The sequence below is a fragment of the Neophocaena asiaeorientalis genome, unplaced genomic scaffold (genome assembly GCF_003031525.2).
Source record: "Neophocaena asiaeorientalis asiaeorientalis breed wild unplaced genomic scaffold, Neophocaena_asiaeorientalis_V1.1 scaffold71, whole genome shotgun sequence".
NCBI classification, from domain to species: domain Eukaryota; kingdom Metazoa; phylum Chordata; class Mammalia; order Artiodactyla; family Phocoenidae; genus Neophocaena; species Neophocaena asiaeorientalis.
Window position 1 is genome coordinate 563135 of NW_020175439.1, and position 13416 is coordinate 576550.

The 13416-nt window shown below is 38.6% G+C and overlaps 1 protein-coding gene across 1 annotated transcript in view; it reads right to left on the minus strand.

The window, feature by feature from the left end:
* The window catches only part of PYGO1 (pygopus family PHD finger 1), a 20534-nt gene extending 20069 nt beyond the window's left edge, over positions 1 to 465 (minus strand). Inside the window, exons 1-2 of the mRNA XM_024767825.1 lie at positions 341 to 465; positions 4 to 149 (exon numbers count right to left, since the gene is read on the minus strand). Of these exons, the coding sequence (XP_024623593.1) occupies positions 4 to 149; positions 341 to 465 (271 nt within the window). The remainder of the gene's footprint in view (positions 1 to 3; positions 150 to 340) is intronic.
* Positions 466 to 13416: the final 12951 nt, after the last annotated feature.

Below are 13416 nucleotides of genomic sequence, written 5' to 3' on the forward strand. Positions count from 1 at the left end.
TACAGGCGCCCGGCGCTCCCCCGCCGCCACCGAGCCAGAGGACGCTCAGCTCGGCGGCCGACGCACCCCGGCCCGGCTTCTGCGAGGAAACTGCATCTCCGAACTTCTTCGGAGGCCGCAGCAGGCATCTTGGCCTCGCGGCCAGGGATCTGAAAGAGGAATGTATGAGCCGAGCAAACTTTGTACGCGGGAGCTGGAGAGTTCTCGGCGGGCAGGCGGGCAGGTGGAGACCCAGATTCCCCGACTATGTGTCAGTGATCTGGACACCTGTTTGTGGAATGCCCCAACTGCAAGTTTTAACGACCCGATTCTTCAAAAAAGAGTGATGCGTAATTAATACAAGAAAGGGGGATGGGTGGAAGCGGTGAGGCGTCGGGACCTGATGTAGACGTTAAATTTTAGGAGAAGGATCTCCCCGCCCCCATGTGATTGTAGATTGTATTTGGTTACTGATTCCACATCCATCGTTTAGGCTGTGTGACCTGAGGCAATTTAGGTAACCTCTCTGAGTCTCAGATTTCAGATCTTGAAAAGGCAGTGGGGCTACATCCCTGAGGTCTCTTCTATCTCTGACATTTGGCTTACTTTCACGAAACTGTTCTCCCTGTTTGTTAGGTTTCCAGTTATCCTACTAAAGAGAATCTGTAGGTGCAGACTCTAATCTTCAATCAGGTGAGACTGATTATTTTGATCCAGAATCACTGAGAAGCACTCATTAATCATATGAGGGCTTAGAACTAACTACAAATAGGAGTCTCTTCCTTTCAGAGACAGGACCCATAGAACTCATTCACTTGCACATATAATGTCAGAACAGATGTAAACATGAAGCCAGTGTTACAGCCTTAAGGGCTACGTGACAGACAAGCACCACAGCAGAGGAATCAGCTTTAAATGACAAGATATGGTGTGACCATGGGACAAGTGTTATCCTTTCTCATTTAATAAGTTTGGGGGGAAATTCCTAATTTGAAGATTCAGACTAGGACAGGTTAGGGAAATTTTTACAGAAGGCACGTATAAGGAGAGCTCCCCCCCTCCCCCCTCCCCGTCCCACAACTAGAATGTAAGCTCCATGCGGGCAGGAATTTTATCCAGTCCACAATTCTTTGTACCTAACAATGACTGGCAAGTGTTCCAAAAAAATTTTGTTGTTGAATGAATGCATGAATAACAGAACTGGAAGTGGCCCTTGGTCAACGGATTGACAGGGTTTTGGTAAGTGTGATAAACTCAAGCGAATGCTAAGTATTGGATCCTCACTTTACCTCACAGGGTCACTGAGAGAAGATGTGAAACCACTTTGAAAATATCAGGCAGTATGGAAGCGTAGAGTTTTATTACATGATCCCTAGTGCAAGAAAAGTCGTTGAGAAAAATCATTGCTAAGAGATTTTGAATTCTTTATTGTATTCCCTAAAGCTAGAGACTCATAAATAATATATAAATTGAAGAGAAACGAATTGGCCTCATTTTAATGATTCATCAAGAATAAAAAGACCATCTTACTTGGCCATGGATTTTTAGATCATTTGGACTTCCAAATCCTGACTATTTGCTACATATCAGAATTACCTGGAAAGCATTCTAAAATTTCAGATTCCCAAGGCCTTCCCCAGTTGTATTGAATCAGAGTCTCTGGGAATGAGGTCTAGCAATCTGTCTTTAAATGCTCTCTAGGTGATTCTACAGCAAAGAGCATCGTGCGTTATCCTCCTTATGTTCCCAGTATGACAATTCCTAACAAAAATATCCCTTCACTTTGCTGTTGTACTCTTTATCCGTGGGTCTTAGATATGAGTTCCAGTTATAAGTATGGTTCTCTCATACGGAGAGATGCAAGTAAAGGGCCTACCCCTCTACTTAAAAGTACATGCTCGGACTTCCCTGGTGGTGCAGTGGTTAAGAATCCACCTGCCAATGCAGGGGACACGGGTTCGATCCCTGGTCGGGGAAGATCCCACATGCTGCGGAGCAATAAGCCCGTGTGCCACAACTACTGAGCCTGCCTGACACAACTACTGAAGCCCGTGAACCTAGAGCCCGTGCTCTGCGACAAGAGAAGCCACCGCAACGAGAAGCCCACACACCACAACAAAGAGTAGTCCTCGCTCACCGCAACTAGAGAAAGCCTGCACGCAGCAACAAAGACCCAACACAGCCAAAAAAAAAAGAAAAAAGAAGTACATGCTCAGTCATGCCTAAACCACAGTAGAATGCACAGCTTAGTCTAGAGCAGGAGTCAGTAAACTTTTTCTGTGGAGGGCTAGATAATAAATATGGATTTGGTAGGCCATGCATTCTTTGTCACAACTACTTAACTCTGCCATTATAGTAGGAAACAACCGTATGTGAACAAGTGGGTGTGGCTGCGTTACAACGAGACTTCATTTACAAAAACTGTGTTGAATTTGACCCATAGGCTGTCATCTGCTGACCCCAGACTAGAAACTGGATCATGTAAAGGACTTTGGAGCTCAGGAGGCAGGCCTAGGCTGCAGATACAAATAAAGGAGACATAGACCTAAGTCTGGATAAACTCACCCAACACCAATCAGAAATGAGAGCCAAGAACAGAATCCAGGGAAACACTGACATTTTAAAGGGTGGACTGAAATAGAGGAGCTTGTAAAGGAAAATGAGAAGGAATGAAAAAAAACAAAACAAAACAGAAACAAAAACCAGGAGTGTTAGGGCAATCAAGAAAAGGGAGAAAAGATCAACATTTTCACATGCTGCAGAAAGAAATACTCATTTCTATCATCACCATCCTTGGCCTGGAGTCTACTCAACCTTGTTTGCTTATATTTTGAAGTATTTTATAGTCTTTGCTTTTAATATTTTACATCTCAAATTTTACCTGTTTATATTGTGCAAGGTAGCATAGTGGAGCTTTTAAACATAAAGATGCTAATATAAGTTGGTTTGGATTAACATGCAAACGTTTTTTCAGAAAAAAAATATTGCTATAAACTCTATTTTCAAACTTAAAATCATAGATTTGTTTCAAGTTGAATAAAAGTAAAACCCAATTCTAGATATTTGGAAAATCTGCAACATTGGTTTGAATGCTTTCATGATATAATTGAAACCATGGTCAGTTTAGCAACCTCTATACATTGGTCAGCCACATCCAGGAGCCCTTTGTTGACAAATATAGATGGGCTATTAAAAGCTCAATGTTGAGGGAATCAAAACAGCACTCTTTGGGGGATTGTTTGAGTCAGGATTCAATCAGAACACAAAAGTCATACAGTAATTTGAACAGGGTAAGTTTAATCAAAGAATTCTTAAGTACAGCAGGAGGTTGAAGTAGGGAGGGATTGGATAGTAAGGAGTAAAGAGAATGAGAAAAGCAGATATAAGGAGGAGCTACTACCCTTAAAACTGCGATAGAGCCCCCAGAGAGGAGGCCCCTCCCTCTCCAGGCTAAGATCCTGAACTTATTGGAGAGAGTGCAGCCGTGCACTGGGGAGTGCCCGTGGAAGCTGCTGGTTCCTGGGTGCTGCCTGTATTGCGGGATCCTGGCACTGGATGAGTTGCCAGTGCTGCAGCAGCCAGACGCTGGAGGAGGCATGCATGCTGAAAGGAGCCTACAAAGAGGAGCAACTGGGACAGGAAGAAAAGCCCCTTCCTCCTGTAATCTCTCTCCAGCACCCTCTGCTGAGAAAGTATAACATCATGCTAGTTGGCAAAGGAAAAATAGTTAAAGTGTTCAGCTTCATTTATGGAGAACAGGCAATGAAGGGTAAATTGGGGTTGAGAGACAATAAATTGAGTTTTGACACAACAATACTGTGTACTTTACGCTAGCAAAACTCCCCAAGTGACCTCATAGCAACAGCGCCTTTGGTTGTGGAATATGCTCTGTCGTGAGATGATGCCTTCCAAGTTTTTGCTGTCTTGCCCTAAATGTGTATTTATTTTCTAGGCTATGAAATATGGGGCAAAGTTACACTTCAAAATACCCTTGAGCTCATTCTCTCTAGCCTCTTATATCCCATCCATCACCAGATTCCATAATTTTTACCTCCTAAATATTTCTCAGATGTGTCCATTCTTCTCTCTCTCTCTCTACTGCCACCACCCAAGTCTAGCCATGATCATTTGTCTTTTTCCTAGACTAATATAATAATCACTCAGTAGTTTCCTCCATATCAGCCTTAACTTCTATTCAATCCATTTCCTGCTCTGTAGCTAGAGTGCTCTTTGCTTTTTAATTTTTATTTTGAGATATAGTTTAACAGGGAGTCCTGTGCCTTCTTCCCTCATCCTCCGGCAATGTTAACATCATATACAACTATAGTACAATATTAAAAAGCAAAAATTTAAATTTTAAAGAAATTGACATTGGTACAATCCATAGAACTTATTCAGATTTTACCAGTTATACATGCATGGGTTTGTGTATATGGGTGTGTGTGTGTAAGGCTATGCAATTTTATCACAGGTATAGCCTTGTATAACCACCACCACAATCAAGATACTTTACTTTCGGCACAAGACTCCCTGATAACAAGACTCCCTGGTGTCATCTCTTTACATCCACCCATCCCCTTTCCCCAACCTATCAGTGGCTGCTACTAATCTATTCTGCATTTTTATAATTATGTTATTTCATGAAGGTTACACAAATGAAATCACGCAGTATATATCCCTTTGAGATTTTTTTCATGTAATATAATTTCCTTGAATTTCATCCAAGTTATGGTGTGTGTCAATATTTTGCTCCTTTTTAACTAGTTAGTAGTGTTCCATGGTATGGATGTACCACAGTTTGTTAAACCATTCACCCGCTGAAGTACTACATGGGTAGTTTCTACTTTTTGGCTATTATGAATAAAGCCATTATGAACATTCATGTACAAGTTGCTGTGTGAAAATAACTCATTTTTTTCTGGGAAAAATGCCCAAGAATGCAATTGCTGGGTTATATGGTAAGGCCATTTTTAGTTTGAAGGAAATGCCAAACTATTTTCCAGAATGTAGAGTGCTCTTTTTAAAACACAAATCTCATCCTGTCATCACTTTACATAAAACTCCTCAATGGCTTCCCACTGCTATTATAATTAAGGCTAAATTTTTTTTTTCCCTAAACACAGACTATAAGGCTTATACAATGATTTCCACTGATTTCTCCAACCTCATCCTGTGCCACTGCCCTTGCTCTTTATGCTCACAGGCCTTCTAAAAGTTTCCTCCAGGGACTTCCCTGGCAGTCCAGTGGTTAAGATTTCGCCTTCCAATGCAAGGGGTGTGGGTTTGATCCCTGGTCGGGGAGCTAAGATCCCACATTCCTCGTGGCCAAAAAACCAAAACATAAAACAGAAGCAATATTGTAACAAATGCAATAAAGACTTTAATAAATGGGAAAAAATGTTTCCTCCAACGTTCGCCTGCCACAAGGGCTTTGCAAATGCTGTTTCCTCTTGCAGGAATGCTCTTTTCCCTACTCTTACTCTAATTAACTCAAACTCTAATCTTTCATTCTCAACTCAAGTATTTCTCTCATCAGTGAAGGCTCTCTCTAGTCTACGTCAGATTCTCTTTTTTCATGTTGTTTGCTTCATCACTTCTCTCAGTTTGAAACTACATATTAATTTCTGTGACTATCTGATTACATTTTGTCTTTACCTCCAGACTTTAAAATTCATGAGAGCAAGCGTTGTGTTGATTTTTGCTGGCACATATTAGGTACTCAATAAACATTTTTTGGAATGAATGAGTGAATTATATACTTGCTAAGAATTCAGTGTCAAAGTCTTAACATTCTATAATTTTGTCTATCGATTATTTAAGATATAGTAACTACTCTAAAGCTGGGGGGAAAAAGATATATTAACTACTCATGTTCAAGGTGGTCAACTAAGTAATAGATGCTTACAGCCGAAAAAAATTTCAGTCATACAAAGTTTAGACTAATACATTCTGAAGTATATTATTTCAGACTAAGACATATTTTGAAGTATGCCTACTTGATAATTGTTATTGAAAAATAACAAAGGAAATGATTGATAGAGTATTTGTAATTCTTATAAAATATTAAGGAGGCTTGCAAGACAAGAAAGGGGACAAGTGTCTATGTAGCTCTTCATCATGATTATTGTTTGTCATATGAACTTGACATACCCTTTGCAAATAAGCACAAGACTTGAGTTTAACATAATCATCAAGGAAGGTCCTCAATCTTTCCTGGGGCAGTGTGGTTAAAACATGGTTAAGTGAGGTGCCTCCAGTGGGGCACCTGTGTTTGATCTTTGACTCTAAAGACATAGTGAGTCACATACTTCTTATGTGACAGCTGATAAACCAATATGGCAAAGTAATGTGGGAGTTTTGCCTTGTTTTGCTCTGTTTCTTACAGCAATGGGAAAAGAGGCAGATTTTTTTTTTCAGGATATAAATACTGCCAATATAGGCAGACTGCAACACTGTGGGTGCTTGAGAAATTTTTTGAGAGCATGTGGGAATGAGCAAGATATGTGCTTATTTCTGAATGAAGCACAGCAAGGCAGGACTACCTAAGAAACATGACAAATCTGGGTGTTAAAACAACAAACTGTAAATATAAAACAATTTTATGAAATCTCTTTTAAAACACAGAAAATGTGCCAATTTTAAGCCTTTTTAGTTTGTATGTGTGTTGGGAGGGAAAGATTGGAAAAGGGGAAGCAAGATAATGACAACTTTGCACAGAAACATTTCTTTGAGTTCCCCCATTTTTTTTGTATGCAGAATTTTTAATGAAGATATAATTTACATATAAAACTCACCACTTAAATATGTGCAATTTGGTGTATCGTATATTCACTTTTTAGTATGTATTAGCATATTCACAAGAGTTGTGCAGCCATCACCACTATCTAAATCTGAACATTTTCATCACCCCAAAAAGAAACCTTGTGCTGGCCCCTATTGCACCCCTCCACCCACCTGACCCCTCTTAGCCCCTGGCCACTAGTAATTTTTTTTTAATATGTATTTATTTTTGGCTGCATCAGGTCTTAGTTGAGGCATGCAGGATCTTTCGTGACGGTGCTTTGACTCTTGGTTGCGGTACACAGGCTTCTCTCTAGTTGTGGTGTGTGGGCTCCAGAGCACCCTGGCTCTGTAGTTGTGGCACACAGGCTTAGTTGCCCCGCGGCACGTGGGATCTTAGTTCCCCAACCAGGGATTGAACCCGCATCCCCTGCATTGGAAGGCGGATTCTTTCTTTTCTTAAAAATTTATTTTTGGCTGCGTTGGGTCCTCCTTGTGGTGTGCGGGCTTCTCATTGCGGTGGCTTCTCTTGTTGTGAGCATGGGTTCTAGGCCCGTGGGCTTCAGTAGTTGTGGCTCACGGGCTCTAGAGCGCAGGCTCAGTAGTTGTGGCGCACGGGCTTCATTGCTCTACGGCATGTGGGATCTTCCCAGACCAGGGCTCGAACCCATGTCCCTTGCATTGGCAGGCGGATTCTTAACCACTGCACCACCAGGGAAGCCCTGGAAGGCAGATTCTTAACCACTGGACCATCAGGGAAGTCCCCTAATCTACTCTCTGTCTCTATGAATTTACCTACTCTGGACATTTCATGTAAATGTAATCATACAATATATGGCCTTTTGTGACTGGCTTCTTTCACTTTCCATAATGTTTTCAAGGTCCATCATCCTGTATATGTTATCAGTGTTTCAATTCTTTTTATAGCTGAATAATATTCCATTGTATGAATATATCAGAACATTCACTTCTGAAATTTTTAAATTTTAAATTATTTTCAAAATTACAGAAGAGGCACAAGAATAATAAAAAGGACTCTCATATATATCCTTTACCCAGATAGATAAAGTAACATTTTGCCTCACTTGCTTATTTGCTTTCTTTCTTTTTTCTATCTCTACTCTCACACATTATTATTGTTGCTATTATTACTTTCTGAATCATTTTCTGAACCATCATACCCCTCTACCCCATACTTCAGAATATATTCCCTAATAATGAGGTAGTCTCTTACATAATCAGAAAATTATGATCAAATTAAGGAAATTTATCACTGATAAAATACTATTATCTAACATACCATCCATATTTATTTAACTTTATTCATTTATTATTTTTGGCTGCATTAGATCTTTGTTGCTGCGTGTGGGCTTCTATGTTGCGGTGCGTGGGCTTCTCACTGCGGTGGCTTCTCTTGCTGCAGAGCACGGGCTCTAAGCATGGGCTTCAGTAGTTGTGGCTCGCGGGCTCTAGAGCACAGGCTCAGTAGTTGTGGTGCACGGGCTTAGTTGCTCCACGGCATGTGGAATCTTCCCAGACCAGGGCTTGAACCAGTGTCCCTGGCATTGGCAGGCAATTTCTTAACCCTGCACCACTAGGGAAGTCCTACTGTCCATATTTAAATTTCACCAATATTCCCAATAATATCCTTTATATCAGTTTTTTCCCTCTGATCAAAGATCCAGATTGCATATAACTATCATGTCCTTTTGGTCTTCCTCAGTGTGGAATAGTTCCTCAGTCTTCCCTTGTCTTTCATGATGTTGATGTTTTTAGAGTACAGGACAGTTGTTTTTGTGTAATGATGCTCAGTTTGGACTTGTCTGATTTTTTTTTTCAGGATTAGACTGATTATTGCATTCCTGGCAGGAATAATGGATAAGTGAGTCTGTGTCCTACTCAGTGTATCACACCAGGAGGCACATGGTATCAATTTGTTTTATTATTGGTGATGTTAACTTTGATCACTTGGTTAAAATGGTGTCCAATAGATTTCTATACTATAAAGATATCATCACTGTAAAGTTAGTGAGTACTCTCTGGGAAAATAATTTGAGACTATATAAATATCCCTTTCCTCATTAAACTTTCATCTACTAGTTTTTGCATTAGTTGGTGATTCCTATCTGAATCAGTTATTACTATCATAGCTGCAAAATGGTCATTTCTAACTCTGCCATTACGCTACATTTCTTACTTGGCATTCTAGTGTAAGAAACAGCTTGCCTTTCTCCTTTTTTCCCTCCTTCCCTCACCTCCTTTCTTTCTTCTTTCCTATCAGAATACATTTATTCAAAGGGTTATAACAGTAATTCATTATTCATCTTAATACTCAATTTGTTCCAGATTTGGCTAGTAGGAGCCCCTTTGGGTGACTCCTGTAAGCTTTTGAACATATCCCATAATTTCTTGAGCTTTACTTACTTTCTGATGCAACAAGGTGTTCCAGGATCGAATACCATCTCTGCTCCAGCCCTAGGATACACAATTTCCCACAAGGGGCCCTCATTCCTTCTAGTGGGAAATGGTATTTAGAAAACAAACTCTGAGTGCTTGGTGTGCTCTTTGCCACTAAACTGTCACTGCTTCTAGACTCTTTTTTGGGGGAAAATGCAGTTTCATATGGTGCATCTAAATATATTAAACCATGAATTCATATCAATACATATGAATACCTATAATTCCAAACCAATTTCACATGGTTCTTCTTTGCCTTTACTGTTTCCCTTCTTGTATCCTTCTTTTCCTAAAATGAGAACCCTGGTTCCCAGAGTTCCCATTTTTATTATAGCTTTTGTTACAAAATAAGGAAAATGTGGAAGCACAGCTTTCATTTCTAAATTCAAAATTATATTAACAATGCATACACATTATAAGCATGTGCACTCATGTATACATGCACCGTTTGAGAGCACATGGTCATTCATTTGAATGAATTTTAGTCAGGCTCTCTTTCCCTCAAATGTCAACCTCACCACCACTTGTTGCTCCACTATTATTTTGATGTCTCTTCACCATGCTTTTGGATTGTAAAATTGCTCTGGTTTTAAAGAGTTATCTATTAAAATGTATATTACCTAGCTCTAAAGGCTTTACAATTGGTTTATACCTTACACAGAGATTAGTAGATAGCTCTTATAAGTTCGAGCTGGAGGGAACTGGAAGTGAAGAAGGGTGAGAAAGAGAATGGTAAGGATTGGAGGAAGTCAGGGAGGATCTAATAGAACAAAAGGCTATTTTCCTAATTATCAATTTTCTTTAGTTTATATTGATCTGAATATATGTGTAAATACATGTAAAAGAGAATCAGTACGTATACTGGTTAAGTACTCAGATACCTGGATCCAGGCTGCCTGACTTCAAATCCTGCTTCTACATTTATTAGTTGTATAATCTTGGGAAAGTTCCTTGACCTGTCTGTGCCTCAGTGCCCTCATCTGCAAAATAGGTACAATAATAGCATCTACTTCATGGGGTTGTTGTGAAGATTAAATAAGTTAATGTACATAAAGTGCTCAGAATAGTAGTAAGTGCTATACAGAATTCTACTGGGCTTTTTGCAATGAGGTCTTTAATGTTTTGTTCATTTGTGTTTTGTTCATTTAGATTAGGAAGGCATCCAAAATTATGTCTTTCATATGGAAATTTCTGTGAGAAATCCTATTAGGATTTTCATTTGAATTGCCTTAAATATATAGATTTGGGAGTTTTGACATTTTCAAGATAGTGAATGTTCCTATCCATAAACATGGGCTCTCTCCTTCTTTAAACAGTTCTTCAAATAGGTCCTTCAATAGAGCTTTATAATTTTCTCTGTAAAAGTCTTACACGTTTGGTGTATTTTTAATCCTTAATTATTGTTGATTTGGTAAATTATACCTTTCTTTAAAATTACACATTGTAGGTGTTTGTTACCAATAAATAGGAACTCTATTGTACTTTGTATTTTGATCCTATACCCAACAAGCTTGCTTAAATCTTCTGTTTGGACCAATAGTTTGTCTACAGATTTTTCTTGGATTTCCTATGCAGACAATCACACCATATGCATGTAATGATAGTTTTGTTTCTTCTTTTGAAGTTCTACCTACTAACCTAGCTCATGGGGGAGCAGTAATGCTTTCAAGGTTCATCAATGTTGTAATATGTATCAGAACTTCATTCCTTTTTTATGGCTGAATAATATTCCATTTTATGGACACACTACATTTTGTTTACCCATTCATCTGTTGATGGACACATGGGTTGTTTCTAACTTTAGTTTATTGTGAATAAAGCTGCAAATAACACTGGTGTACAAGTATCTGTTTCAGTCTTTGTTTTCATGTTTTTGTCTATGTACCTAGAAGTGGAATGTTGGCCCATATGGTAATTCTACATTTAGCTTTTTGAGGAATCCAAACTGTTTTCCACAATGGCTGCACCATTTTGTATTCCTACTAGCAATGTGTGAGGTTCCAATTTCTCTACATCCTTGCCAATATTTATTTTCCTTTACAATTTTGTTGTTTTTATTATAGCCATCCTAGTAGATGTGAAGTGGTATTTCATGGTGGTTTGATTTGCATTTCTCCAATGACTAAGGGTGTTGAGCATCTTTCATGTGCTTGTTAGCCATTTGTATACTTCTTTCGAGTAATGCTGAGCTGTTTGTATATTTTGGAAATTAAGCCTTAACAGGTTGTTATCATTTGCAAATATTTTCTCCCAGTCCATAGGTTGTCTTTTCGTTTTGTTTATGGTCTTCTTTGCTGTGCAAAAGCTTTTCATTAGGTTCCATTTGTTCATTTTTGCTTTTATTTCTATTGCCTTGGGAGACTGGGGTCATTAAGTTTTAAGTGGCAACAACATATAGGAAGATTTTTTTTATCCAATCTTTAAAGTAGGAGTGGTTTATTTATTTTTTTTGTAACTACAGATATAATTGTATTTTTCCTACCATATTACTCTGTTCTTTTTCTCAGGATTATCTTTTGCTTTTTTCCCATCTGCTTCACTGCCTTCTCTTAAATTGATCATGTATTCTTCATTTCCTTTTCCACCTAAATTAGCAGACTTAGAAATGATACATTCTATTTCTATTATTTTAGCACTTAATCTTAAATTTTAACATAGTTATTTTTAAAATGAATGGTAGAATACTTTGGCTCTGCTCATTTTTCTTCCAGTTTTATGGCTCATTGTTGTCTAGTATTTTAGTTTTACCTTGTTTTAATATAAAACTAGTTAGGAGTATTTTTGTTTTATATAGTCAGTGTTGATTTACCCACATTTCTCTCTGCTCATCATGGATTTTTTTTTTTTTTTTGCAGTACGCGGGCCTCTCACTGTTGTGGCCTCTCCCGTTGCAGAGCACAGGCTCCGGACGCGCAGGCTCAGCGGCCATGGCTCACGGGCCCAGCCACTCCGCGGCATGTGGGATCTTCTCAGACCGGGGCACGAACCCGTGTCCCCTGCATCGGCAGGCGGACTCTCAACCACTGCGCCACCAGGGAAGCCCTCATCATGGACTTTTAAAGAACACTTTCATTGAGATATAATTCATATGCCATACAATATACCCATTTAAGGTGTACAATTCAATAGTTTTTTTTTAGTATATCCACAGAATTGTCCAACCATTATCACAATCAATTTCAGAACATTTTCATCTCTCCAAAAGAAATCTCATACCCACCAGTGGTCATTTCCCATTCACTACAACCTTCCAGTCCTATGCAACCACTGATCTACTTTCTGTCTCTATAGATTTGCCTGTTCTGAACACTTCATACAAATAGAATTATAAAATATGTTGGGGTTTTTGACTGCTTTCATTCACTTAGCATTAAAAAAAATTCACCCTTGTTGTAGCATATATCAGTACTTAATTCCTTTATATTGCAGAATAACATTCCATTAAGTTAATATACCACATTCCATTTATCCAATCATCAGTTGGTGGATATTTGGGTTGTTTCCACTTTGGGGCTATTATAAATAATGCTGCTATAAATATGCCTGTACAAGTTTTTATATGAACATGTTTTATTTCTCTTGGGTATATATCTAAGGAATGAGATTGCTGGGTCAAATGGTAACACTATGTTACTTTTTGAGGAACTGCTAAACTATTTTCCACAGTGGCTACAGCATTTTACATTCCCACCAGCAATCTATGAGGGTTCTAATTTCTCCACATTCTTGTCAACACTTATGATCTGTCTTTTTGATTATAGTCATCCTAGTGGATATGGAGTGGTATCTCACTGTCTTTTTGATTTGTATTTCCCGCTCACTGTTGCTTCTTCTCATATCTTCCTTGTGTATTATATTTCCTTCTTCCTAAAGTACATCCTTTATTGTTTATTTAGCAAGAGTGTGTGTGTGGTAAATTCACTCATATCTGTATCTAGAATTGTGTTAACTTAACCTTAACATTTAAATTATAATTTATCTGGTTACAGAACTCCACACTGCAGTTATTTTTCTTTGTGATGTTTTGAAGATATTATCCCACCATCTTCTTGCTTCTTTTATTGAAAAATCTTCTTAGTGCAATCTATTTATCACTTTTTCCCCTATAACTGCCTTTAAGTTCTTATCTTTGGCCTTGATGTTCTGAAGTTCACTAAGACATCTTGGTTTGGATTTCTTTTTTTTTTTTTTTTTTTTTTT